This window comes from Acipenser ruthenus, chromosome 55 (assembly GCF_902713425.1).
Source record: "Acipenser ruthenus chromosome 55, fAciRut3.2 maternal haplotype, whole genome shotgun sequence".
In the NCBI taxonomy this organism is placed as follows: Eukaryota; Metazoa; Chordata; class Actinopteri; order Acipenseriformes; family Acipenseridae; genus Acipenser; species Acipenser ruthenus.
In genome coordinates, this window is record NC_081243.1 from 4075630 (window position 1) to 4100331 (window position 24702).

Here is a 24702-nt window from a genome sequence, read left to right on the forward strand (position 1 = left end):
CTAGTCGATGAAACACTGAGGACGGAATGTGCTCACTTGAAGACCCCAGAGATGTACCCTACTTAGCTCAATCCAGACGGTTGTCATGATGATGCGCTGGGGAGACCGCACTGCGGTTGATCCCCGGCGCCAGCATCGCAGCCATTGTGTGTGCTTATGCGCTGGCGAGGCAAAATAAGCTGACCCCTGGAGCCAGCATTACACTTCAGCTATCAACACCAGGCAGAAGGATATCTACATCATCAGATGGAAAGAAGCACAAATGGATGGAGGTGCAGATGTATCTCATTAGTTTACTGTTAAGCTACATCTTAGTTGGCGCTTAGCTTGGCGAGAGCTGAGTTCAAATCAGCATGAAGTTTTAACATCTACTATCATGTAATGGTAATCCTATATCAAAGTTAGTTGCTATTGCTTTTGGTGCTAATCAGACTTATGGATTTGGGGATCACAGGCTGTGACCCTAAAAACCTGTAATGGCTATAACTTGGGAACCATGTCACATAGCACTGTTCTGTTTGTGCATGCTGGTAGCTGTCAACTGACTCTATATAATGAATACATGAAATATTGTGTATACTTGATGTAAAACCTTTATTTTGAACTTTGACCTCCGGCTGTGACCGCCAGTCAACTGACAAATTGATTGTTTTGACAGCTTATATCTCCCTACGGACTGTATATAGTCATGTTTACAATAGAATCTTTATGTTTACAATAGAAACTAAGTATGCCCTATCCAGATATGACCTTGACTTTTGACCTCTTGCATTTTACAGTGCAGACGAAGTTTCTCCAGAAACTTCCATTCTTGTTATTATTATTTTATTTTCTTACGCCACCAAAATGGACTAAAATCACATCTCATTTTGAAGCCACTAAAACTATGAGAACCATTGTAGCTATTGCCCTCAAACTTCACACATATGGTGATGACGGTATGCAATTACACATGTCACTTTGGGGTGGGGGTGACCGCACATGACGAGTAGCCGGCATTTTGGATTTAAATTTTTCGCCTTAAAATGCAACACCTTTTAAACCTGGAATAATTCTGGTCACTCTTCTTTGCACTCTTTCTAGAGCAGCAATCTCCTTTTTGTAGTGAGGTGAGCAGAACTGTTGTATATATAGATGTAAACACAGTGAGTGAGACGGGGCTCCTCGCTGTTATTATTATTATTATTATTATTATTATTTATTTCTTAGCTGACGCCCTTATCCAGGGCGACTTACAATTGTTACAAGATATCACGTTATTTTTACATACAATTACCCATTTATACAGTTGGGTTTTTACTGGAGCAATCTAGGTAAAGTACCTTGCTCAAGGGTACAGCAGCAGTGTCCCCACTGGGGATTGAACCCACAACCCTCCAGAGCCCTAACCACTACTCCACACTGCTGTTCTTTTACCCTCCACTGTGAAAGGAATCCATTGAAGAGACACATACCTGCTGAGCTGAGGATCCACTTCCATTCTAGAACACAGAAATAAAGAGAGCATTATTTTACAATCACTCCTCCTGTACTTTCTACAGTTCAGAAGATGTGTAGCACACACTAACGCAGGGCTGTGCTGGGGTGAGTCAGGCTGTGGATTTACACACACTCTACATACCTGATTTAAGGACCTCTCGCTTCACAGACTCTGCGAAAGAAGAGAGCTGGGTTACATTCTGCACAATGAGGTGTAAAATGATCTATTCAATAACACTGAATAATAGATCACACTGTGTATTAAGCAGCTAGTCTAACTGTGACTGACATGAGATATCCTTGTGCAGGTCCAGTGGAGTAATGGTCTGCATGCACACATGGAACAGTGCACTGGACTCGCCCCGTGGGCCCAGTTCTGAAGTGATTCTGATGCCTTGCTTTCACGTCTGTGCTGCCACCAGGGGTCGGCCAAAAGATGACTTCTACTAAAGTGTGTTTATTTTTAAAACATTTAAAACATTTACAAGCACAGCAGTAACATTCATTATGTTGCATATTGTACAGCTATGGGGATACTTACTATAATGGAAATAAGGAAAGCTTATTATAATATGATTGACAATCCCAGGAAACACTTGTTTTCCACATCACAGGGGTGGTCAGTTTCTCTTGATTTAAAGGGGGGGTCAGTCTCTCTTGATTTGCTAACCCTGTCCATGGACTGACCAGTGGTAACCAGATCAAGGTCCAGCCTGCACTCTGTTCTGAATCACAGCATGGGGGACATGGCAGGATGCAGCGCGGACGCTCTCCAGTTTGCACATTGCTTCAGGATTAGGTCCCTGCAGTGGGGTTACCTGGCTATGAACACACTGCTCTGCTCTGCTCATAACCACTGAGGTGCTGGATACAATGTTATCATGTGTAGCATAAACACACGGGCAAGCGAACTCCACACTGAAGGGACTGCTTGACTAATCTCCTCAGTGTTCAGGACAGGCAGTGAACTCCACACTGAAGGGACTGCTTGACTAATCTCCTCAGTGTTCAGGACAGGCAGTGAACTCCACACTGAAGGGACTGCTTGACTAATTTCAGTGTTTAGGACAGGTAGTGAACTCCACACTGAAGGGACTGCTTGACTAATCTCAGTGTTCAGGACAAGCAGTGAACGCCACACTTTTTGTTATTTGTTCCAGCACCTCCCCCCTCACGCCTTTTTTTTTAAAATTTATATCGTGTAACAAAAATAATAAACATATTTGGTTGCACGTAAATTTCTGTCTGGGCATTCTATTAATACTCACACACCTCACAGACTGCTTGACTAATCTCAGTGTTCAGGGCAAGCTTCAGGAGTCATGTTATTGCTTCGTACTCTCGTCAGACCCACAGTTATCACTTAACTACCCATCTGATGCTTGATTAGGAAAACAATACAGCACAATAAACATACAGGAGACCCATGAGGATCTGTGGCGAGACTAAAACAATTGAACAAACAGAATGATGTTTACCTGAACAGACTCACCTTGGCTAATGGAACAGAATGCAGTCGTCACATTTATTGTACTGTGATAAGCACAGGGTATGCGTGTAATCATTACAGTGATAGTAGCAATAGCAGTGACATTAGTAGTACTGAAGTAATATCTGTATAAACTACAGGAATTCAAAGCCTTGTTACATAACAGATGTACAAATAAACTGTCAATAAACAAATCACAATAACATACCCCCCTCCTTCCCAGCTTCATCATGCTGACAAGAGCGAACACAGGCACACAGACAGATAGAAGGATAGAAAGCTAACACAGACACACAGACAGATAGAAGGATAGAAAGCTAACACAGACACACAGACAGATAGAAGGATAGAAAGCTAACACAGGCACACAGACAGATAGAAGGATAGAAAGCTAACCCAGGCACACAGACAGATAGAAGGATAGAAAGCTAACCCAGGCACACAGACAGATAGAAGGATAGAAAGCTAACCCAGGCACACAGACAGATAGAAGGATAGAAAGCTAACCCAGGCACACAGACAGATAGAAGGATAGAAAGCTAACCCAGGCACACAGACAGATAGAAGGATAGAAAGCTAACCCAGGCACACAGACAGATAGAAGGATAGAAAGCTAACACAGACACACAGACAGATAGAAGGATAGAAAGCTAACACAGACACACAGACAGATAGAAGGATAGAAAGCTAACCCAGGCACACAGACAGATAGAAGGATAGAAAGCTAACACAGACACACAGACAGATAGAAGGATAGAAAGCTAACACAGACACACAGACAGATAGAAGGATAGAAAGCTAACACAGACACACAGACAGATAGAAGGATAGAAAGCTAACCCAGGCACACAGACAGATAGAAGGATAGAAAGCTAACACAGGCACACTGACAGATAGAAGGATAGAAAGCTAACACAGACACACAGACAGATAGAAGGATAGAAAGCTAACACAGGCACACTGACAGATAGAAGGATAGAAAGCTAACCCAGGCACACTGACAGATAGAAGGATAGAAAGCTAACACAGGCACACAGACAGATAGAAGGATAGAAAGCTAACACAGACACACTGACAGATAGAAGGATAGAAAGCTAACACAGACACACTGACAGATAGAAGGATAGAAAGCTAACACAGACACACTGACAGATAGAAGGATAGAAAGCTAACACAGACACACAGACAGATAGAAGGATAGAAAGCTAACACAGGCACACAGACAGATAGAAGGATAGAAAGCTAACACAGGCACACAGACAGATAGAAGGATAGAAAGCTAAGACAAGCACACAGATAGATAGAAGGATAGAAAGCTAAGACAAGCACACAGATAGATAGAAGGATAGAAAGCTAACACAGGCACACAGACAGATAGAAGGATAGAAAGCTAACACAGACACACAGACAGATAGAAGGATAGAAAGCTAACACAGGCACATAGACAGATAGAAGGATAGAAAGCTAACACAGACACACAGACAGATAGAAGGATAGAAAGCTAACACAGGCACACAGACAGATAGAAGGATCAAGAGCTAACACAGACAGATAGAAGAATAGAAAGCTAACACAGACACACAGACAGATAGAAGGATAGAAAGCTAACACAGGCACATAGATAGAAGGATAGAAAGCTAACACAAGCACACAGACAGATAGAAGGATAGAAAGCTAACACAAGCACACAGACAGATAGAAGGATAGAAAGCTAACACAGGCACACAGACAGATAGAAGGATAGAAAGCTAACACAGGCACATAGACAGATAGAAGGATAGAAAGCTAACACAGGCACACAGACAGATAGAAGGATAGAAAGCTAACACAGACACACAGACAGATAGAAGGATAGAAAGCTAACACAGACACACAGACAGATAGAAGGATAGAAAGCTAACACAGACACACAGACAGATAGAAGGATAGAAAGCTAACACAAGCACACAGACAGATAGAAGGATAGAAAGCTAACACAAGCACACAGACAGATAGAAGGATAGAAAGCTAACACAGACACACAGACAGATAGAAGGATAGAAAGCTAACACAGACACACAGACAGATAGAAGGATAGAAAGCTAACACAGACACACAGACAGATAGAAGGATAGAAAGCTAACACAGGCACATAGACAGTTAGAAGGATCAAGAGCTAACACAGGCACATAGATAGAAGGATAGAAAGCTTTCTGGTAATTCTGAAAATAAAAAACAGTTCTTACCAAGTTCCTTACGAAGGTGCTGATAAAGATACAGAGCAGCTAAAAGAAATGAATCAGACAGAACAGTGTGTGGTTATTTCAGCTCCAGTACAGATTAAAATGAATCAGACAGAACATTTTGTGGTTATTTCAGCTCCAGTACAGATTAAAATGAATCAGACAGAACAGTGTTTGGTGGTTATTTCAGCTCCAGTACAGATTAAAATGAATCAGACAGAACAGTGTTTGGTGGTTATTTCAGCTTGTGGCAAAGTGGTTTGCAGTGTGCAGGTGTAGAGGTGATGCAGTGCTCAAAATAATTACAAACAACAAAGTTACTGGTGAAATGATGGTTTTATTTGTAATCCAAAATCACTTGACAACAGTAAATAATAATGAGACCTGGCAATACACAACGATGTATATTGCTCAGTTAAATCCATGGGGTTCGGTCCCAAAACAATAAACACAGTATTAAACACACACACAATAAACACAAACATGGTCACAAGTACAAAGTGAGTGCAGTAGTGCTTGTTGTGAAAATAGAAGTTAATCGTGAACAAGGTGCAGTGTTGTCCGGGTTTAGTGATGGCTTGTAGTGACAGCTCCAGATCGTGTTAGCCGTCCAATAACAGCAAACAAGTAGGTTTTAGACAAGACAAAACAAACAAAACACTCACTATACCAATACCTTCTCCTTCCAGTTCAGCGTTTAACCATACAAAAGAACCGATCACCTCGCTACGTCCCTTTATGTACCGTCAGTCACACCCCCCTTGGTTAGCGATTTCAACCATTTCTCCTCCAATCTGCAGTTGCTACATCGCTTTCCCTCTGGGGCGATGACTTAATGTACCACAGCTCCCCCCCCCCCTTTCTAGATGGACAACTTCCACCTAACTCTGGGAATGAATTGTCTGGCCATCCAGTCCGTGGCACTCTGTTCCATTTACACAGCGCCCTCACTGGTCGGGAGGGAGATTTATCACCAAGAATCATTCCGTCTCTGTCACATATCCCACCACTTAGAGTGGAGCCAAAGGAACACTTGGCTGAATCTACCTTTCCCATTATTCTCCCCTCCTGGGAAAAATAATCAGCATTTTGGTGTTCTTTCCCTGCACGTTGAATCATATGATACCTGAAGGACTGCAATGCCAGATACCACAAGTTATCCAGACACTGCTGTCCTTCATTGTGCTTAACCATTTGAGTAGGTCGTGGTCTGTGACAAGATCGAATTAATGTCCCAGCAGGTAGTATTGTAAAGAGTGAGTAGCCCATTTAATGGCCAAACACTCCTTTTCAACCACAGAGTAGTTGTGCTCCAGAAGGAGCATCTTTTTGCTAAGGTACAAGATGCAGTGTTCTACTCAGTCTACTATTTGGGACAAAACCGCACCCAGAACAACATTCGAAGTGTTGGTGTGGAGGATGACATTCTTGGTGAAATCTGATGTGATGAGAGTGGGGGCCTGGCAGAGTCTTTGCTTGATAGTATCAAATGCCTCCTGACATTCTCCTGACCACTTAATCATATTTGGAGCGCTCTTTTTAGTGGGGTCAACTAAGGGATTGACCACTGTGGCATACTTGGGGATGAATCTACAATAATAACCTGCAAACCCAAGTAGAGACCTCACCTGAGCCTTGGTTTTGGGGATTGCCACAGCCATCAAAGCCTGGACTTCACTGAAATCCTCAATTAACTTACGCAACTCTTTATGCTGATCTGGAAGTAACTGTTCCCCCATGGAAATGGCTCTGATGCTAGGGTTCTCTAGACAGGGGCCTAAATCATCCTCTACTTTGCCTGGGGCTATAAATAAGGCCTCCCTTGCCTGCCAGGGCTTTAATAAATGTGCATGATAAATTTCCCGTTCATTACAGCGATCAGGCTGTCTAATTTCATAATTTACCTCTTCTGTAACCCAAATCACCTCATATGGCCCCTGCCATTTAACAAGGTGTTTTGATTCTGATGAGGGAAGAATTAGCATTACTTTGTCTCCTGGTCTAAAGGTTAGAATGTGTGCGTTTTTATTGTAATGCTGCTGTTGCTGGTGCTAAGATGATTTGAGATTGTCCTGGGCCAAACGACCAACCAAATCAAGACAATCTCTCAGTAGGAGCACATGCTGCACTACATTTTTGGACGAGCCTTTATGCTCTTCCCACCCCTCTCTCAACAGATTGAGGATGCCGCAAGGCTGTCGGCCGTACAAGAGCTCAAATTGGGAGAACCCTGTCGAACTCTGTGGCACCTCTCTAACTGCAAAAAGGAGGCATCACGCTGCATAATCTACCATTACAAATATATGCATATACCCAGAATCAGAAGGTAGTAAAGGGCCCACTATGTCCATTGCAATGCGCTCGAAAGGAGTGGAAATAATCGGCAGTGGGACCAAAGGGGCGGGGCGCACTCGACCCGGCGCTACTCGCTGGCAGTCTGGGCATGTGGCTACATATTTCGACACTTCATTATGAAGCCTTATCAAATAAAATTGAGCCAATATGCGTTCCCTTGTTTTATCAGCTCCGAGGTGCCCCGCAAAAGGGATATCATGTGCCAGCCTCATGACCTGGAGCCGACAAGGTGGGGAAACCATCAATTGAGTTACAGGCTGTCCTGCACCCATGGCAAGGTTTACCGTATATAATAATTGCCGCTTGATAATGAAGTGCGGATATACTAATGCCCCGGTGCCCTCAACATCCTTACCTTCAATAGACCAGACCTGTTCCCAAGCGTGCACCATTGTGGGGTCGCTTTTGCCCCACACTAGGTCCACGCTTGAGGCCCACCTGTCCGATATATTGAGAGGGCTGGAGTAGTCTCTGCCCTAGATGGTCCAGTAACCTCACCCTCTCAGTCACACTGTGTACCAACCTCCTTTGATTGGTGTTTATTACCATCAGAGCCTTCTCCTACCAACCCCCTGCCTCGTCTCATTGATGCTCCCTCCCATTTTTTGATCCTGCTCGATCCTGTATATATACACTGAGTGTACAAAACATTAGGAACACCTTCCTAATATTGAGTTGCACACCCTTTTGCCCTAAAAAAAAGAAAAAAAAGGGGAAAACATTTGAGAATGTAAGAGAAAAATATCACCTATATATATATATATATATATATATATATATATATATTGTAACGGATGTAGCAGGACAGGGGGCCTGCGATATGAAAAATGTTTTGTTTTATGGCAGGGTCAGAAGTAAAGCCCCCCTGCCAAGGTAATTGGTTTTGTTTGATTTAATTGTTTTATTGTTTGTTTAATTATCACCGGCACCTGGCAATGATTTGAAAGTAGATCCAGGTGCAGAGTATAAAAAAGAAGCAGTCAGTCTGCTCTATGCTGCTGAGGAGAAGGAGGCAGAAGGAGTGCTCTGCTTCCAAGCAGTCAAGAAAGTTTACAGGAAAAGTGTAAGTTGAAAGAACGGAGTGTTTTTGTGTAGCAGGTAAACGGCTTAGCCGCCCTGCCTTATAGTTGAGGTTCCTGTGTGTTTAGTTAGTGCTCGTATAAGAGCTAGGTTTTTGTTTTGTTTGTTTATTTTTGTTTTGTAATAAAAGTGCACGAAAGTGCTTCACTGTGAAGTTCTGTGTCTGGGTCTATGTTTTTAAAGGGAAAACAAGCCGATAACAGAGAGGCAACGTTACAATATTATATATATATATATATATATATATATATATATATATATATATATATATATATATATATATATACATAAGAACATAAGAAAGTTTACAAACGAGAGGAGGCCATTCAGCCCATCTTGCTCGTTTGGTTGTTAGTAGCTTATTGATCCCAGAATCTCATCAAGCAGCTTCTTGAAGAATCCCAGGGTGTCAGCTTCAACAACATTACTGGGGAGTTGGTTCCAGACCCTCACAATTCTCTGTGTAAAAAAGTGCCTCCTATTTTCTGTTCTGAATGCCCCTTTATCTAATCTCCATTTATGACCCCTGGTCCTTTTTTCTTTTTTCAAGTCAAAGAAGTCCCCCGGGTTGACATTGTCTATACCTTTTAGGATTTTGAATGTTTGAATCAGATCGCCGCGTAGTCTTCTTTGTTCAAGACTGAATAGATTCAATTCTTTTAGCCTGTCTGCATACGACATGCCTTTTAAACCCGGGATAATTCTGGTCGCTCTTTGCACTCTTTCTAGAGCAGCAATATCCTTTTTGTAACGAGGTGACCAGAACTGAACACAATATTCTAGGTGAGGTCTTACTAATGCATTGTAGAGTTTTAACATTACTTCCCTTGATTTAAATTCAACACTTCTCACAATATATCCAAGCATCTTGTAAGCCTTTTTTATAGCTTCCCCACATTGTCTAGATGAAGACATTTCTGAGTCAACATAAACTCCTAGGTCTTTTTCATAGTTCCCTTCTTCAATTTCACTATCTCCCATATGATATTTATAATGAACATTTTTATTGCCCGCATACAATACTTTACACTTTTCTCTATTAAATTTCATTTGCCATGTGTCTGCCCAATTTTGAATGCGGTCTAGATCATTTTGAATGACCTTTGCTGCTTCAACAGTGTCTGCCACTCCTCCTATTTTTGTGTCGTCTGCAAATTTAACGAGTTTGCTTACTATATCAGAGTCTAAATCATTAATGTAGATTAGGAATAGCAGAGGACCTAATACTGATCCCTGTGGTACACCACTGGTTACCTCACTCCATTTCGAGGTTTCTCCTCTAATCAGTACTTTCTGTTTTCTACATGTTAACCACTCCCTAATCCATGTGCATGCATTTCCTTGAATCCCTACTGCGTTCAGTTTCAGAATTAATCTTTTATGCGGGACTTTGTCAAAAGCTTTCTGGAAATCTAAATAGACCATGTCGTATGCTTTGCAGTTGTCCATTTTCAATGTTGCATCCTCAAAAAAGTCAAGTAGGTTAGTTAGACATGATCTCCCTTTCCTAAAACCATGCTGGCTGTCTCCCAGGATATTGTTACCATATAGGTAATTTTCCATTTTGGATCTTATTATAGTTTCCATAAGTTTACATATAATAGAAGTCAGGCTTATTGGTCTGTAGTTACCTGGTTCAGTTTTGTCTCCCTTTTTGTGGATCGGTATTACGTTTGCTATTTTCCAGTCTGTCGGTACAACCCCTGTGTCAAGAGACTGTTGCATGATCTTGGTTAGCGGCTTGTGAATAACTTCTTTCATTTCTTTGAGTACTATTGGGAGGATCTCATCCGGCCCAGGGGATTTGTTTATTTTAAGAGCTCCTAGTCCCTTTAACACTTCTGCCTCTGTTATGCTAAAGTTATTTAAAACTGGATAGGAACAGGTCGACATGTGGGGCATGTTGTCCGTGTCCTCCTTTGTAAAAACCTGTGAAAAGTAATCATTTAATATATTTGCTATTTTTTTTTCTTCATCTATGATTTTGCCATTTGTGTCTCTTAGACATTTAACCTCCTCTTTGAATGTTCTCTTGCTGTTATAATATTGGAAAAACATTTTGGAATTGGTTTTAGCCCCCTTAGCAATATTGATTTCTATCTCTCTCTTGGCCTTTCTAACTTCCTTTTTGACTTGTGTTTGCAGTTCCAAGTACTCTTTCTGTGTGCTTTGTTTTTGGTCCCTTTTAAACGCTCTGTAAAGTGCCTTTTTTCGCTGAATATTTTTTTTAATTGATCTATTAAACCATTTTGGCCATTTTGTTTTAGATTTAGATTTGTCTACTTTTGGGATGGAATTGTTTTGTGCCTCTAGTACTACTTTTTTAAAAAACAGCCACCCTTTTTCTGTGGATGTTTTCTCTATTTTACTCCAATCTACTTCTGTTAGTCTCTGTTTCATACCTTCATAGTTTGCTTTTCTAAAATTGTAAACCTTAGCTTTAGTCATTACTTTTGGGGTTTTAAAAAATATTTCAAATGAGACCATGTTGTGGTCTGAGTTTGCCAATGGCTCTCTGACCTCTGTTTTAGTTATTCTGTCTTCATTATTTGAAAAGACTAAATCAAGGCATGCCTCCCCTCTAGTCGGTGCCTTGACAAATTGCGTTAGGAAGCAGTCATTTGTCATTTCCACCATTTCAATTTCGTCCGTCGTGCCCCCCATTGGGTTTTCCCATTTTATATGGGGGAAGTTGAAATCCCCCATTAGTATGGCTTCTCCTTTTCTACACGCATTTCGAATGTCATTGTACAACAGATTATTTTGCTCAGCGTCTGAATTTGGCGGTCTATAGCATGCTCCTATTATTATGCTCTTTGAATTTGTGTCCATTATTATTACCCATATTGATTCTGCATTGTTTTCTTTGTCCTGATTTAACACCTGGGCTTCAAGGCTATTTCTTATGTATAGCGCTACCCCTCCGCCTCTTCTGTCCTGCCTGTCTTTCCTATACAGTATGTACCCACTAATATTATATTCGTCTCCATCAGTCTCAGACAACCAAGTTTCTGTAACACCTATCACATCGTAGTTACTTGTTAGTGAAGTAGCTTCAAGTTCTAACATTTTGTTATATATAACACACACACACTGAGTGTACAAAACATTAGGAACACCTTCCTAATAAATATTGAGTTGCACCCCCTTTTGCCCTCAGAACAGCCTCAATTAGTCGGGGCATGGACTCTACAAGGTGTTGAAAGTGTTCCACAGGGATGCTGGCCCATGTTGACTCCAATGCTTCCCATTGCTTGTGTCAAGTTGGCTGGTAGTGGATCTCTACTCCGAATAGCTCGTTCCATCTCATCCCACAGATGCTCAATTGGATTGAGATCTGGTGACTGGACAGGCCACTGCAGTAAGCTGAATTCACTGTCATGTTCGTGGAACCATTCCTGGACAATCCTAGCCTTGTGGCATGGGGCATATTCCTTCTGAAAAAATCAATTAGCAGATGGATACACTGCTGCCATGAAGGGATGCACCTGATTGGCAATGATGTTCAGATATCCTGTGGCATTCAAACGTTGCTCCACTTTTATCAAGGGGCCCAATGTGTGCCATGAAAACACATCCCACACCATCACACCACCACCACCAGCCTGCAATGTTGACACACGGCATGATGGATGCATGTACTCATGTGGTTTTCTCCATACCCTAGTCCTCCCATCAGTGTGAAACAGCAGGAAACGGGATTAATCAGACCAGGCAATGTTCTTCCAATCCTCCAGTGTCCAGTGTTTTCGTTTCTTAGCCCACTGCAACCGCAGTTTCTTGTGTTTTGCTGAAAGAAGTGGAACTCTGTTAGGTTGTTGGCTGCCATACCCCATTCATGTCAAGGTACAACGAGATGTGCATTCTTTTATGGGTCTTTCAGCACCAGTGTTGTACTGGACTGTCAGTTGACTAACTGTAGCCCGTCTGTTGCTCTGCACAATTCCTGTCAGCCTCCTTTGGCCTGTTTCATCAATGAGCCGTTTTCGACCACTGGCCTGCCGTTGGCTGGATGTCCTTTGGGTGGTGGACCATCCTTGATACACACGGGAAACTGTTGAGCGTGAAAAACCCAGCAGCGTTGCAGTTCTTGACACACTCAAACCGGAGCGCCTGGCACCTAATACCATACCCCGTTCAAAGGCACTTACTGTAAATCTTTTGTCTTGCCCATTTACCCTCTGAATGGCCCACATACAGTACACAATCCATGTCTCAATTGTGTCAAGGCTTATAAGTTCTTATTTAACCTGTCTCCTCTTCATCTACACTGATTGAAGTGGATTTAACAGGTTACAACAATAAGGGATCATAGCTTTCACCTGGATTCACCTCGTCAGTCTATTTCATGGAAAGAGCAGGTGTTCCTAATGTTTTGTACACTCAGTGTATATAGTGCCTATAGAAAGTCTACACTCCCTTGAACTTTTTTCACATTTTGTTGTGTCAGTGCCTCAGAGTTTCATGCATTTAAATTATGATTTTTTTTCCACTTATCTACACACCATACTCAACACTGTTAAGGGGAAAAAAGTTTTTTATTGAGAAAAAAATTATATATTAAATACAAAACTGAAAGATCATAATTGGATAAGTCTCCACCTCCCTGAGTTAATACTTGGTGGAAGCACCTTTGGCAGCAATTACAGCTGTGAGCCTGTTGGGATAGGTCTCTACCAACTTTGCACACCTAGATTTGACAATATTTGACCATTCTTCTTAACAAAACTGTTCAAGGTCTGTCAAGTTCCTTGGGGATCATTGATGGACAGCAATCTTCAAGTCATGCCACAAATTTTTTATGGGATTTAGGTCGGGGCTCTGACTGGGCCACTCAAGGACATTTACCTTTTTGTTGCTTAGCCACTCCAGTGTAGCTTCGGCTGTGTGCTTTAGGTCGTTGTCATGCTGAAAGGTCAACTTCCGTCCCAGTTTCAGCTTTTTTTGCAGAGGGCAGCAGGTTTTCCCTCGAGGACTGCTCTGTACTTTGCTTCATTCATTTTCACTTCTATCCTGACAAGTGCCCCAGTCCCTGCCGATCAGAAACATCCCCATAACATGATGCTGCCACCACAATGCTTCACAGTAGGGATGGTGTTCTTTGGGTGATGAGCTGTGTTGGGTTTGCGCCAAACATAATGCTTTGCATTTAGGCCAAAAAGTTCCATTTTAGTTTTGTCAAACCACAAAACTTTTTGCCACATGGCTACAGAATCTCCCGAGTGTTATTTTGCATACTTCAAAACAGGATTTAAAGGTGAGCTTTCTTGAGTAATGGCTTCTTTCTTGCCACCCTATCATACAGGTCAGATTTGTGGAATGCTTGGGATATTGTTGTCACATGCACACTTTGACCAGTCTTAGCCATAAAAGCCTGTAGCTCTTGCAAAGTTGCCATTGGACTCTTGGTAGCCTCTGATCAGTCTCCTTCTTCCTCGTTCATCCAGTTTGGAGGGATGGCCTGATCTAGGCAGGGTCTTGGTGGTGCCATACACCTTCCACTTCTTAATTGTCTTGACCGCACTCCATGGGATATTCATGGCCTTTGATATTTGTTTATACCCATCCCCTGATCTGTGCCTTTCAACAACTTTGTCCTGGAGTTCTTTTGAAAGCGCCTTGGTGCTCATGGTTGAGTCTTTGCTTTGAAATGCACTACCCAGCAGAGGGAACCTACAGGAACTGCTGAAATCATGTGAATCACTACAATTTATCACAGGTGGAGGCCACTTAACTTGGTGTGTGATTTTGAAGGCAATTGGTTACACCTGAGCTAATTTAGGATTGCTATTACAAGGGGGCTGGACACTTATCCAAACAAGCTTTTTCAGATTTTATTTTTAATTAATTTTCTACAAATGTCTAGAATATTTTTTTCACTTGGAAGTTGTGGGGTAGGATGTGTAGATGTATGAAAAATTTTTTTTTTATGCATTTTAATTCCAGGCTATAAGGCAACACAAGGTGAAAAATTTGAAAGGGGGTGTAGACTTTCTACAGGCACTCTATATACAGGTAGTGGACAAAAAATGTAAACACCTGGGTAAATGAGGGACATCAAGTATATTGAAAGCAAGGGCTTCCACACAGGTGTGGTTCATGCATTAATTAAGCAAATAACATCCCAGCATGCTTAGGGTCATGTATAAAAATGCTGGACAGGCCTGGTTGCCTATAATTATGGCCAGCATGGCTGCAAGAGGAGACCTCAGTGACCTTGAAAGAGGGGTGATTGTTGGGGAGCGTTTGGCAGGAGCTTCAGTGACCAAGACAGCTCAACTTGCTGATGTTTCACAAGCAACGGTGTGTAAGGTGATGTCAGCATGGAACTCTGAGGGAAAGACATCATCAGCAAAGGGCAACTGTGGGTGGAAGCACATACTCCAGGATCGTGATATCCGTGCAGATCAATTGACAGCAAATTTCCGTGCAGATCAATTGACAGCAAATTTCAACATGGGCGTGAACAGCCAGTTTCATCAAAAACGGTCTGCCGAAAACTCCGCAGAGCGGGATACCATAGTGGGCCAACGCCCTATTAAGTGACTTTACATTGGTGTTTCCATTTTTTTGTCCATTACCTGTAAAATATAAAATTTACCTGGGGTCTCATATTTAAAACGAGAGAAAGAGTCACAGAGAAAAAATGCATGTGTTATTAAACTTGCAGAACATATATTTATAATAATTTCTAAAGAGTTGGATTTCCGGCCCATGGATGTCTTTATTTATGGGTGTGGTAGTTTAAGATACTGCTGCAGAAACCTGGAATGGGTTTTCAGCATCTCTTCAGTAAGTGCTTTACTTACCCGTAGGCTCAAACAGTCTCTCCATGGCTAGAAGAAAAACAGAACAGTCCATATTATTGTAAACCTGTTTGACATGTTTAAAATGCACAGAGCTATATGAAATGCCTCATAATAATGATAAAGTTCATACCATCCATTCTTCTCCATTGGATCACCAGCAGAGGAATGGCTCCAATACTGAGAGCTAAAGTCAAGAAGAAAGCCACCATCCAACCAGAGACTCCTGGGAAAAAATCTCCTAGAAAACAACACAGAAGCTGAACACACTGGAACACACATGACCCTTCCTACACCCCAGAGAGTCAAACTGGAGTACTGCCCATACCCCCCCCCCCCCCCCCATCACCACCACCACCACCACCAAATGTGTTAGATTCTGATATTGACTGGCCCACCAGTTCATGTGTTTGATTCAGACATTGACTGGCCAACTAGTTCATGTGTTTGTTTCAGATATTGACTGGTCCACTAGTTCATGTGTTTGATTCAGATATTGACGGGTCCACTAGTTCATGTGTTTGATTCAGATATTGACTGGTCCACTAGTTCATGTGTTTGATTCAGATATTGACTGGTCCACTAGTTCATGTGTTTGATTCAGATATTGACTGGCCCACTAGTTCATGTGTTTGATTCAGACATTGACTGGCCAACTAGTTCATGTGTTTGTTTCAGATATTGACTGGTCCACTAGTTCATGTGTTTGTTTCAGATATTGACTAGTCCACCAGTTCATGTGTTTGATTCAGATATTGACTGGTCCACTAGTTCATGTGTTTGTTTCAGATATTGACTGGTCCACCAGTTCATGTGTTTGATTCAGATATTGACTGGTCCACTAGTTCATGTGTTTGTTTCAGATATTGACTGGTCCACTAGTTCATGTGTTTGATTCAGATATTGACTGGTCCACTAGTTCATGTGTTTGATTCAGACATTGACTGGCCAACTAGTTCATGTGTTTGTTTCAGATATTGACTGGTCCACTAGTTCATGTGTTTGTTTCAGATATTGACTGGTCCACTAGTTCATGTGTTTGATTCAGATATTGACTGGTCCACTAGTTCATGTGTTTGATTCAGATGTTGATGCCACGGTGACTGTAATCTATGGTCAGTATCAGTCAGGCTCAATCCACAAACATGTGATACTCACTGGATATGTGGAGTTTGGATTCCCAGTCTGGTTTGGCTATTTTACTTCTAACCAGACAAGAGAACACGTTGGACTGCTGTTTGATTTTGATGTAGCTGCTGACACTGAGGAGCCCCTGACTGTCCCTCAGCAGTGTTGTGCTGGACAGTGATGTCACATCATTTCCATCCCTGTCTCTCCAGATCACTTCAGGTTCAGGGCTCCACCCCTCTGATCTGCACACCAGCCGGGTCTGTTCTCCTTGTGTAGAGTCCATAGAGATTGAGGGCTGAGTCCCCAGAGCTGTCAGGAAATAAAAATAGTGAGACACACACAGATAGACACACCAGCCAGGTCTGCTCTCCTTGTGTAGAGTTGTGACAAGCAGGCTCTAGTGGTTACGTCAGACCAGAAAGGAGTACACAGACAGACTGTGGATGAAATGGTAAATGCGCTTGCTTGCGTCGGTTTATTGCAAACAAAAAGGCTGAACAAAACAACACAGGACACGGCACTTGCGGCCCAAATAAATAGACAAACAAAACGAACAGACACTAACAAACAGGGATGAACACTAAACAAACACGTAATACGTAGCAATTGCTTTTTAACTTTAATTATCTCCTCACTCTCTCCCGTTCCTTCGCCCTGAACACACAACCCTGAGTGAATGAAATGTGCATCTATATATACTGTTGTGCCGGGATTCAATTACTAATTAATTATTCACTTGAATCCCAGCACGTGATTTAATTATGTGCAACCCCGTGCTCACATATTAAATACTTTAAATGCACATGAAGTGAAGTGCAATCCCTGTGCCTAAATACAATTATACATTTTAAATATTCGTGCTGCACACACCCATCTGAGAAAACAAGCATTTGCTCAAACAGTACCCTAATAGAAGAAGCAGCAGCGCACAGCTATGAGAGATGAGCTATAAGCTGTGACCCTGGGAGCTCTACACTAAACATCCAGCTATGAGAGATGAGCTATAAGCTGTGACCCTGGGACTTCTACACTAAACATCCAGCTATGAGATATGAGCTATAAGCTGTGACCCTGGGACTTCTACACTAAACATCCAGCTATGAGATATGAGCTGTAAGCTGTGACCCTGGGACTTCTACACTAAACATCCAGCTATGAGATATGAGCTATAAGCTGTGACCCTGGGACTTCTACACTAAACATCCAGCTATGAGATATGAGCTATAAGCTGTGACCCTGGGACTTCTACACTAAACATCCAGCTATGAACGCTGGTGCATTAGACCCACTGGTCTGGAACTCAACCAAAGCCCCAGTGCACTGTTAGTAAGAGGTGACTGAACAGGCAAATTGAACTACAATTCAACCTTCCCATAAAAACAGGGCCAGGACATCTCTGAACTTGTGATCTTGCATCCCAGTGGATCTATCCTGTAGAAATATCTTCATGTTCGATATAGCAGGTTGCCTCTTCATCAGTTTAATTTCTGCAGTCCTTCTCACCTGTCTGTGTGGAAACAGCTGGTAGCAAAGTCAAGAAAATGAGACAGGTCCTCCCCAGGAATCTCATCTCTTCATTTCCCTGGAAAACAACATGTGTTTGAGTGACAGCAACGGCTTTACGGTATCCTCAGTAAGGAAAGAGAAAGGGGGGGTTGGTGCTACACTGGGATAGATGTTATGGTATCCTCAGTAAGGAAAGAGAAAGGGGGGTTGGTGCTACACTGGGATAGATGTTATGGTATCCTCAGTAAGGAAAGAGAAAGGGGGGTTGGTGCTACACTGGGATAGATGTTATGGTATCCTCAGTAAGGAAAGAGAAAGGGGGGTTGGTGCTACACTGGGATAGATGTTATGGTATCCTCAGTAAGGAAAGAGAAAGGGGGGTTGGTGCTACACTGGGATAGATGTTATGGTATCCTCAGTAAGGAAAGAGAAAGGGGGGTTGGTGCTACACTGGGATAGATGTTATGGTATCCTCAGTAAGGAAAGAGAAAGGGGGGTTGGTGCTACACTGGGATAGATGTTATGGTATCCTCAGTAAGGAAAGAGAAAGGGGGGTTGGTGCTACACTGGGATAGATGTTATGGTATCCTCAGTAAGGAAAGAGAAATGGGGGGTTGGTGCTACACTGGGATAGATGTTATGGTATCCTCAGTAAGGAAAGAGAAAGGGGGGTTGGTGCTACACTGGGATAGATGTTATGGTATCCTCAGTAAGGAAAGAGAAAGGGGGGTTGGTGCTACACTGGGATAGATATTATGGTATCCTCAGTAAGGAAAGAGAAAGGGGGGTTGGTGCTACACTGGGATAGATGTTATGGTATCCTCAGTAAGGATAGAGAAAGGGGGGTTGGTGCTACACTGGGATAGATGTTATGGTATCCTCAGTAAGGAAAGAGAAAGGGGGGTTGGTGCTACACTGGGATAGATGTTATGGTATCCTCAGTAAGGAAAGAGAAAGGGGGGTTGGTGCTACACTGGGATAGATGTTATGGTATCCTCAGTAAGGAAAGAGAAAGGGGGGTTGGTGCTACACTGGGATAGATGTTATGGTATCCTCAGTAAGGAAAGAGAAAGGGGGGTTGGTGCTACACTGGGATAGATGTTATGGTCTCCTCAGTAAGGAAAGAGAAATGGGGGGTTGGTGCTACACTGGGGTAGATGTTTGCTGGTAAACTGCAGATCTTGTTTAATGATTCATCTGTTACTGTTTGTGTTACTGACCTTAACCAAGTAGTTTACTAAAATTGCTGTTATATTATTTGAGAACTACCTTGCCAGATAATTCTGAATATTTATATACATGATATTGGTGCTATAGAGGTGTGTGTCTTTTCTGTTCATTGAGCCTTTAGCAGCTATTACAAAACTACTGATCTGGGTATTTTTGATTCAGATTCTACAATTGTATGCTTGTAATAACACTTTTTACCTCGAGATTTTTAGTTCAGTGTCTTTCTTGGGTATTCTGCTGCCTGGTTTCAGTCTGCTTTTCTGAATAATAAAGAACCTGTTCAACTATTTATGTTTTTGTTCAGTGTGTAACCGTCCTGAACTGGCAAAGACTGGAGATACAATTTAAAGTTAAATCATTTGGGTATTTAGGTGCCCTTTGTTCTTGTTATATAAACACAATCTAGAACCATCACAAGTTCTGTGCAGTACTGCACTCCAAGATCCACAATGCCACATACATATTACACCACAGGGCCATACTGTAATTCCACTTCACCAGCTGCATAATTACATAAGAACCAGATGATATATGTTGTAACATAAACTACCCTCTAGAGTAATAGAACAGTATTGAGACACAGGGTGTGCACTACACTCTACAGTATTATAGCAGTATTGAGACACAGGGTGTGCACTACACTCTACAGTAATAGAACAGTATTGAGACACAGGGTGTGCACTACACTCTACAGTATTATAACAGTATTGAGAGACAGGGTGTGCACTACACTCTACAGTATTATAGCAGTATTGAGACACAGGGTGTGCACTACACTCTACAGTAATAGAACAGTATTGAGACACAGGGTGCGCACTACACTCTACAGTATTATAGCAGTATTGAGACACAGGGTGTGCACTACACTCTACAGTATTATAGCAGTATTGAGACACAGGGTGTGCACTACACTCTACAGTAATAGAGCAGTATTGAGACACAGGGTGCGCACTACACTCTACAGTAATAGAGCAGTATTGAGACACAGGGTGCGCACTACACTCTACAGTATTATAGCAGTATTGAGACACAGGGTGTGCACTACACTCTACAGTAATAGAACAGTATTGAGACACAGGGTGTGCACTACACTCTACAGTAATAGAGCAGTATTGAGACACAGGGTGCGCACTACACTCTACAGTAATAGAGCAGTATTGAGACACAGGGTGTGCGCTACACTCTACAGTATTATAGCAGTATTGAGACACAGGGTGCGCACTACACTCTACAATAATAGAGCAGTATTGAGACACAGGGTGTGCGCTACACTCTACAGTAATAGAACAGTATTGAGACACAGGGTGTGCACTACACTCTACAGTAATAGAGCAGTATTGAGACACAGGGTGCGCACTACACTCTACAGTAATAGAGCAGTATTGAGACACAGGGTGTGCGCTACACTCTACAGTAATAGAACAGTATTGAGACACAGGGTGCGCACTACACTCTACAGTAATAGAGCAGTATAGAGACACAGGGTGTGCGCTACACTCTACAGTATTATAGCAGTATTGAGACACAGGGTGCGCACTACACTCTACAATAATAGAGCAGTATTGAGACACAGGGTGTGCGCTACACTCTACAGTATTATAGCAGTATTGAGACACAGGGTGTGCACTACACTCTACAGTAAGTGAGCAGTATTGAGACACAGGGTGCGCACTACACTCTACAGTAATAGAGCAGTATTGAGACACAGGGTGTGCGCTACACTCTACAGTATTATAGCAGTATTGAGACACAGGGTGCGCACTACACTCTACAATAATAGAGCAGTATTGAGACACAGGGTGTGCACTACACTCTACAGTAATAGAACAGTATTGAGACACAGGGTGCGCACTACACTCTACAGTATTATAACAGTATTGAGAGACAGGGTGTGCACTACACTCTACAGTATTATAGCAGTATTGAGACACAGGGTGTGCACTACACTCTACAGTAATAGAACAGTATTGAGACACAGGGTGCGCACTACACTCTACAGTATTATAGCAGTATTGAGACACAGGGTGTGCACTACACTCTACAGTAATAGAGCAGTTTTGAGACACAGGGTGTGCACTACACTCTACAATAATAGAGCAGTATTGAGACACAGGGTGTGCACTACACTCTACAGTATTATAGCAGTATTGAGACACAGGGTGCGCACTACACTCTACAATAATAGAGCAGTATTGAGACACAGGGTGTGCACTACACTCTACAGTAATAGAACAGTATTGAGACACAGGGTGCGCACTACACTCTACAGTATTATAACAGTATTGAGAGACAGGGTGTGCACTACACTCTACAGTATTATAGCAGTATTGAGACACAGGGTGTGCACTACACTCTACAGTAATAGAACAGTATTGAGACACAGGGTGCGCACTACACTCTACAGTATTATAGCAGTATTGAGACACAGGGTGTGCACTACACTCTACAGTATTATAGCAGTATTGAGACACAGGGTGTGCACTACACTCTACAATAATAGAGCAGTATTGAGACACAGGGTGTGCACTACACTCTACAGTAATAGAACAGTATTGAGACACAGGGTGCGCACTACACTCTACAGTATTATAACAGTATTGAGAGACAGGGTGTGCACTACACTCTACAGTATTATAGCAGTATTGAGACACAGGGTGTGCACTACACTCTACAGTAATAGAACAGTATTGAGACACAGGGTGCGCACTACACTCTACAGTATTATAGCAGTATTGAGACACAGAGTGTGCACCACACTCTACAGTAATAGAACAGTATTGAGACACAGGGTGCACACTACACTCTACAGTAATAGAACAGCATTGAGACACAGGGTGTGCACTACACTCTACAGTAATAGAGCAGTATTGAGACACAGGGTGCGCACTACACTCTACAGTAATAGAGCAGTATTGAGACACAGGGTGTGCGCTACACTCTACAGTAACAGAGCAGTATTGAGACACAGGGTATGTGCTACACTCTACAGTAATAGAACAGTATTGAAACACAGGGTGCGCACTACACTCTACAGTAATAGAGCAGTATTGAGACACAGGGTGTGCACTACACTCTACAGTATTATAGCAGTATTGAGACACAGGGTGCACACTACACTCTACAGTGATAGAGCAGTATTGAGACACCGGGTGTGCACTACACTCTACAGTAATAGAGCAGTATTGAGACACAGGGTGTGCACTACACTCTACAGTGATAGAGCAGTATTGAGACACAGGGTGTGCACTACACTCTACAGTAATAGAGCAGTATTGAGACACAGGGTGTGCACTACACTCTACAGTGATAGAGCAGTATTGAGACACAGGGTGTGCACTACACTCTACAGTATTATAGCAGTTTTGAGACACAGGGTGTGCACTACACTCTACAGTATTATAGCAGTATTGAGACACAGGGTGTGCACTACACTCTACAGTAATAGAACAGTATTGAGACACAGGGTGCGCACTACACTCTACAGTAATAGAACAGCATTGAGACACAGGGTGTGCACTACACTCTACAGTAATAGAACAGTATTGAGACACAGGGTGTGCACTACACTCTACAGTAATAGAGCAGTATTGAGACACAGGGTGTGCACTACACTCTACAGTAATAGAGCAGTATTGAGACACAGGGTGCGCACTACACTCTACAGTAATAGAGCAGTATTGAGACACAGGGTGTGCACTACACTCTACAGTATTATAGCAGTATTGAGACACAGGGTGTGCACTACACTCTACAGTAATAGAACAGTATTGAGACACAGGGTGCGCACTACACTCTACAGTAATAGAACAGCATTGAGACACAGGGTGTGCACTACACTCTACAGTAATAGAGCAGTATTGAGACACAGGGTGTGCACTACACTCTACAGTATTATAGCAGTATTGAGACACAGGGTGTGCACTACACTCTACAGTAATAGAACAGCATTGAGACACAGGGTGTGCACTACACTCTACAGTAATAGAACAGCATTGAGACACAGGGTGTGCACTACACTCTACAGTATTATAGCAGTATTGAGACACAGGGTGTGCACTACACTCTACAGTATTATAGCAGTATTGAGACACAGAGTGTGCACTACACTCTACAGTAATAGAACAGTATTGAGACACAGGGTGCACACTACACTCTACAGTAATAGAACAGCATTGAGACACAGGGTGTACACTACACTCTACAGTAATAGAGCAGTATTGAGACACAGGGTGTACACTACACTCTACAGTAATAGAGCAGTATTGAGACACAGGGTGTACACTACACTCTACAGTAATAGAACAGTATTGAGACACAGGGTGTACAGCTATGGCCAAAAGTTTTGCATCACCTAGAATTTTAGGATTGAGACTTAATTTCAAAACTTTATTGAACAAAATGTGTTAATTCTATAGCTGTAGAAACAGAATGTACTGTGTAATCTATCACATACAAAAATGAACACCTGGCAAATATACCTCAATGCTTTTACTTCCTCTTGCAGGAGCCTGCACTGTCTGTCTCTTTGGGGCTTGGTGGCTCAGACAGACAGATATTCACAAGCTTCTCATGCCTTTTACCAATGAAATACCCGAATCCCTCTCTTAAGATAGTATAGACCAGGAATGACTTGGAATCATATGCAAAACATAATACAATAGTAAAAGTCATGGTGTTTCAGGGATGTCTGTTCAAAACCACAATCCTAACAATTAACCACATGTAAAACATCTCTAACTGCAACAAATATTTTACCCACATGTATTATTATTATTTATTTCTTAGCAGATGCCCTTATCCAGAGTGACACACAATTGTTACAAAATATCACATTATTTTTCACACATTATGTTTTACATATAATTACCCATTTATACAGTTGGGTTTTTACTGGAGCAATCTAGGTAAAGTACCTTGCTCAAGGGTACAGCAGCAGTGTCCCCCACCTGGGATTGAACCCACAACCCTCTGGTCAGGAGTCCAGAGCCCTAACCACTACTCCACACTGTTGCCCATGTAGAACGATAAACACATTTGTAACAATTGTTAAACCACAAACCCAAAAATTATTCTCACAGTTTCCTTCAATAACCTCCATAGTGTGCAACAGGCATGAGCTTTTTACTGCTGAGATATCTGCTGATTCCTGCCACTGTGATTCATACTATTGAGAAAATAAGGAGGTAGCAACACACAACACTACCTTACTGTATTTCAAAACACAAAACCCTTCCTGGGTGGCTGAAACACTCAGCGTCACTTACACTTATAAAACATCCAAACAGTATACAAGCATTGACCAGACCAGAATGCAGGCTTGTACTGAAATATTTACACATGCATGTGCTGCTAGCCAATCAGATCCCTGGATATGTTCAAGCTGTTTCAAAACTTCTCAATTAAA

The 24702-nt window shown here is 42.2% G+C and overlaps 1 protein-coding gene across 1 annotated transcript; it reads right to left on the bottom strand.

Moving 5' to 3' along the window:
- Positions 1 to 23827, bottom strand: LOC131723389 (butyrophilin subfamily 1 member A1-like). Its single transcript, XM_059017113.1, has 9 exons — positions 23777 to 23827; positions 18066 to 18144; positions 16590 to 16871; positions 15565 to 15672; positions 15435 to 15461; positions 5194 to 5232; positions 1622 to 1651; positions 1396 to 1481; positions 1 to 15 (listed from the first exon to the last, which is right to left on the bottom strand). The coding sequence occupies exons 2-9, from the start codon at positions 18130 to 18132 to the stop codon at positions 1 to 3; spliced, it is 654 nt and encodes a 217-aa protein (XP_058873096.1). The 5' UTR covers positions 18133 to 18144; positions 23777 to 23827.
- Between the last annotated feature and the right edge of the window lie 875 nt (positions 23828 to 24702).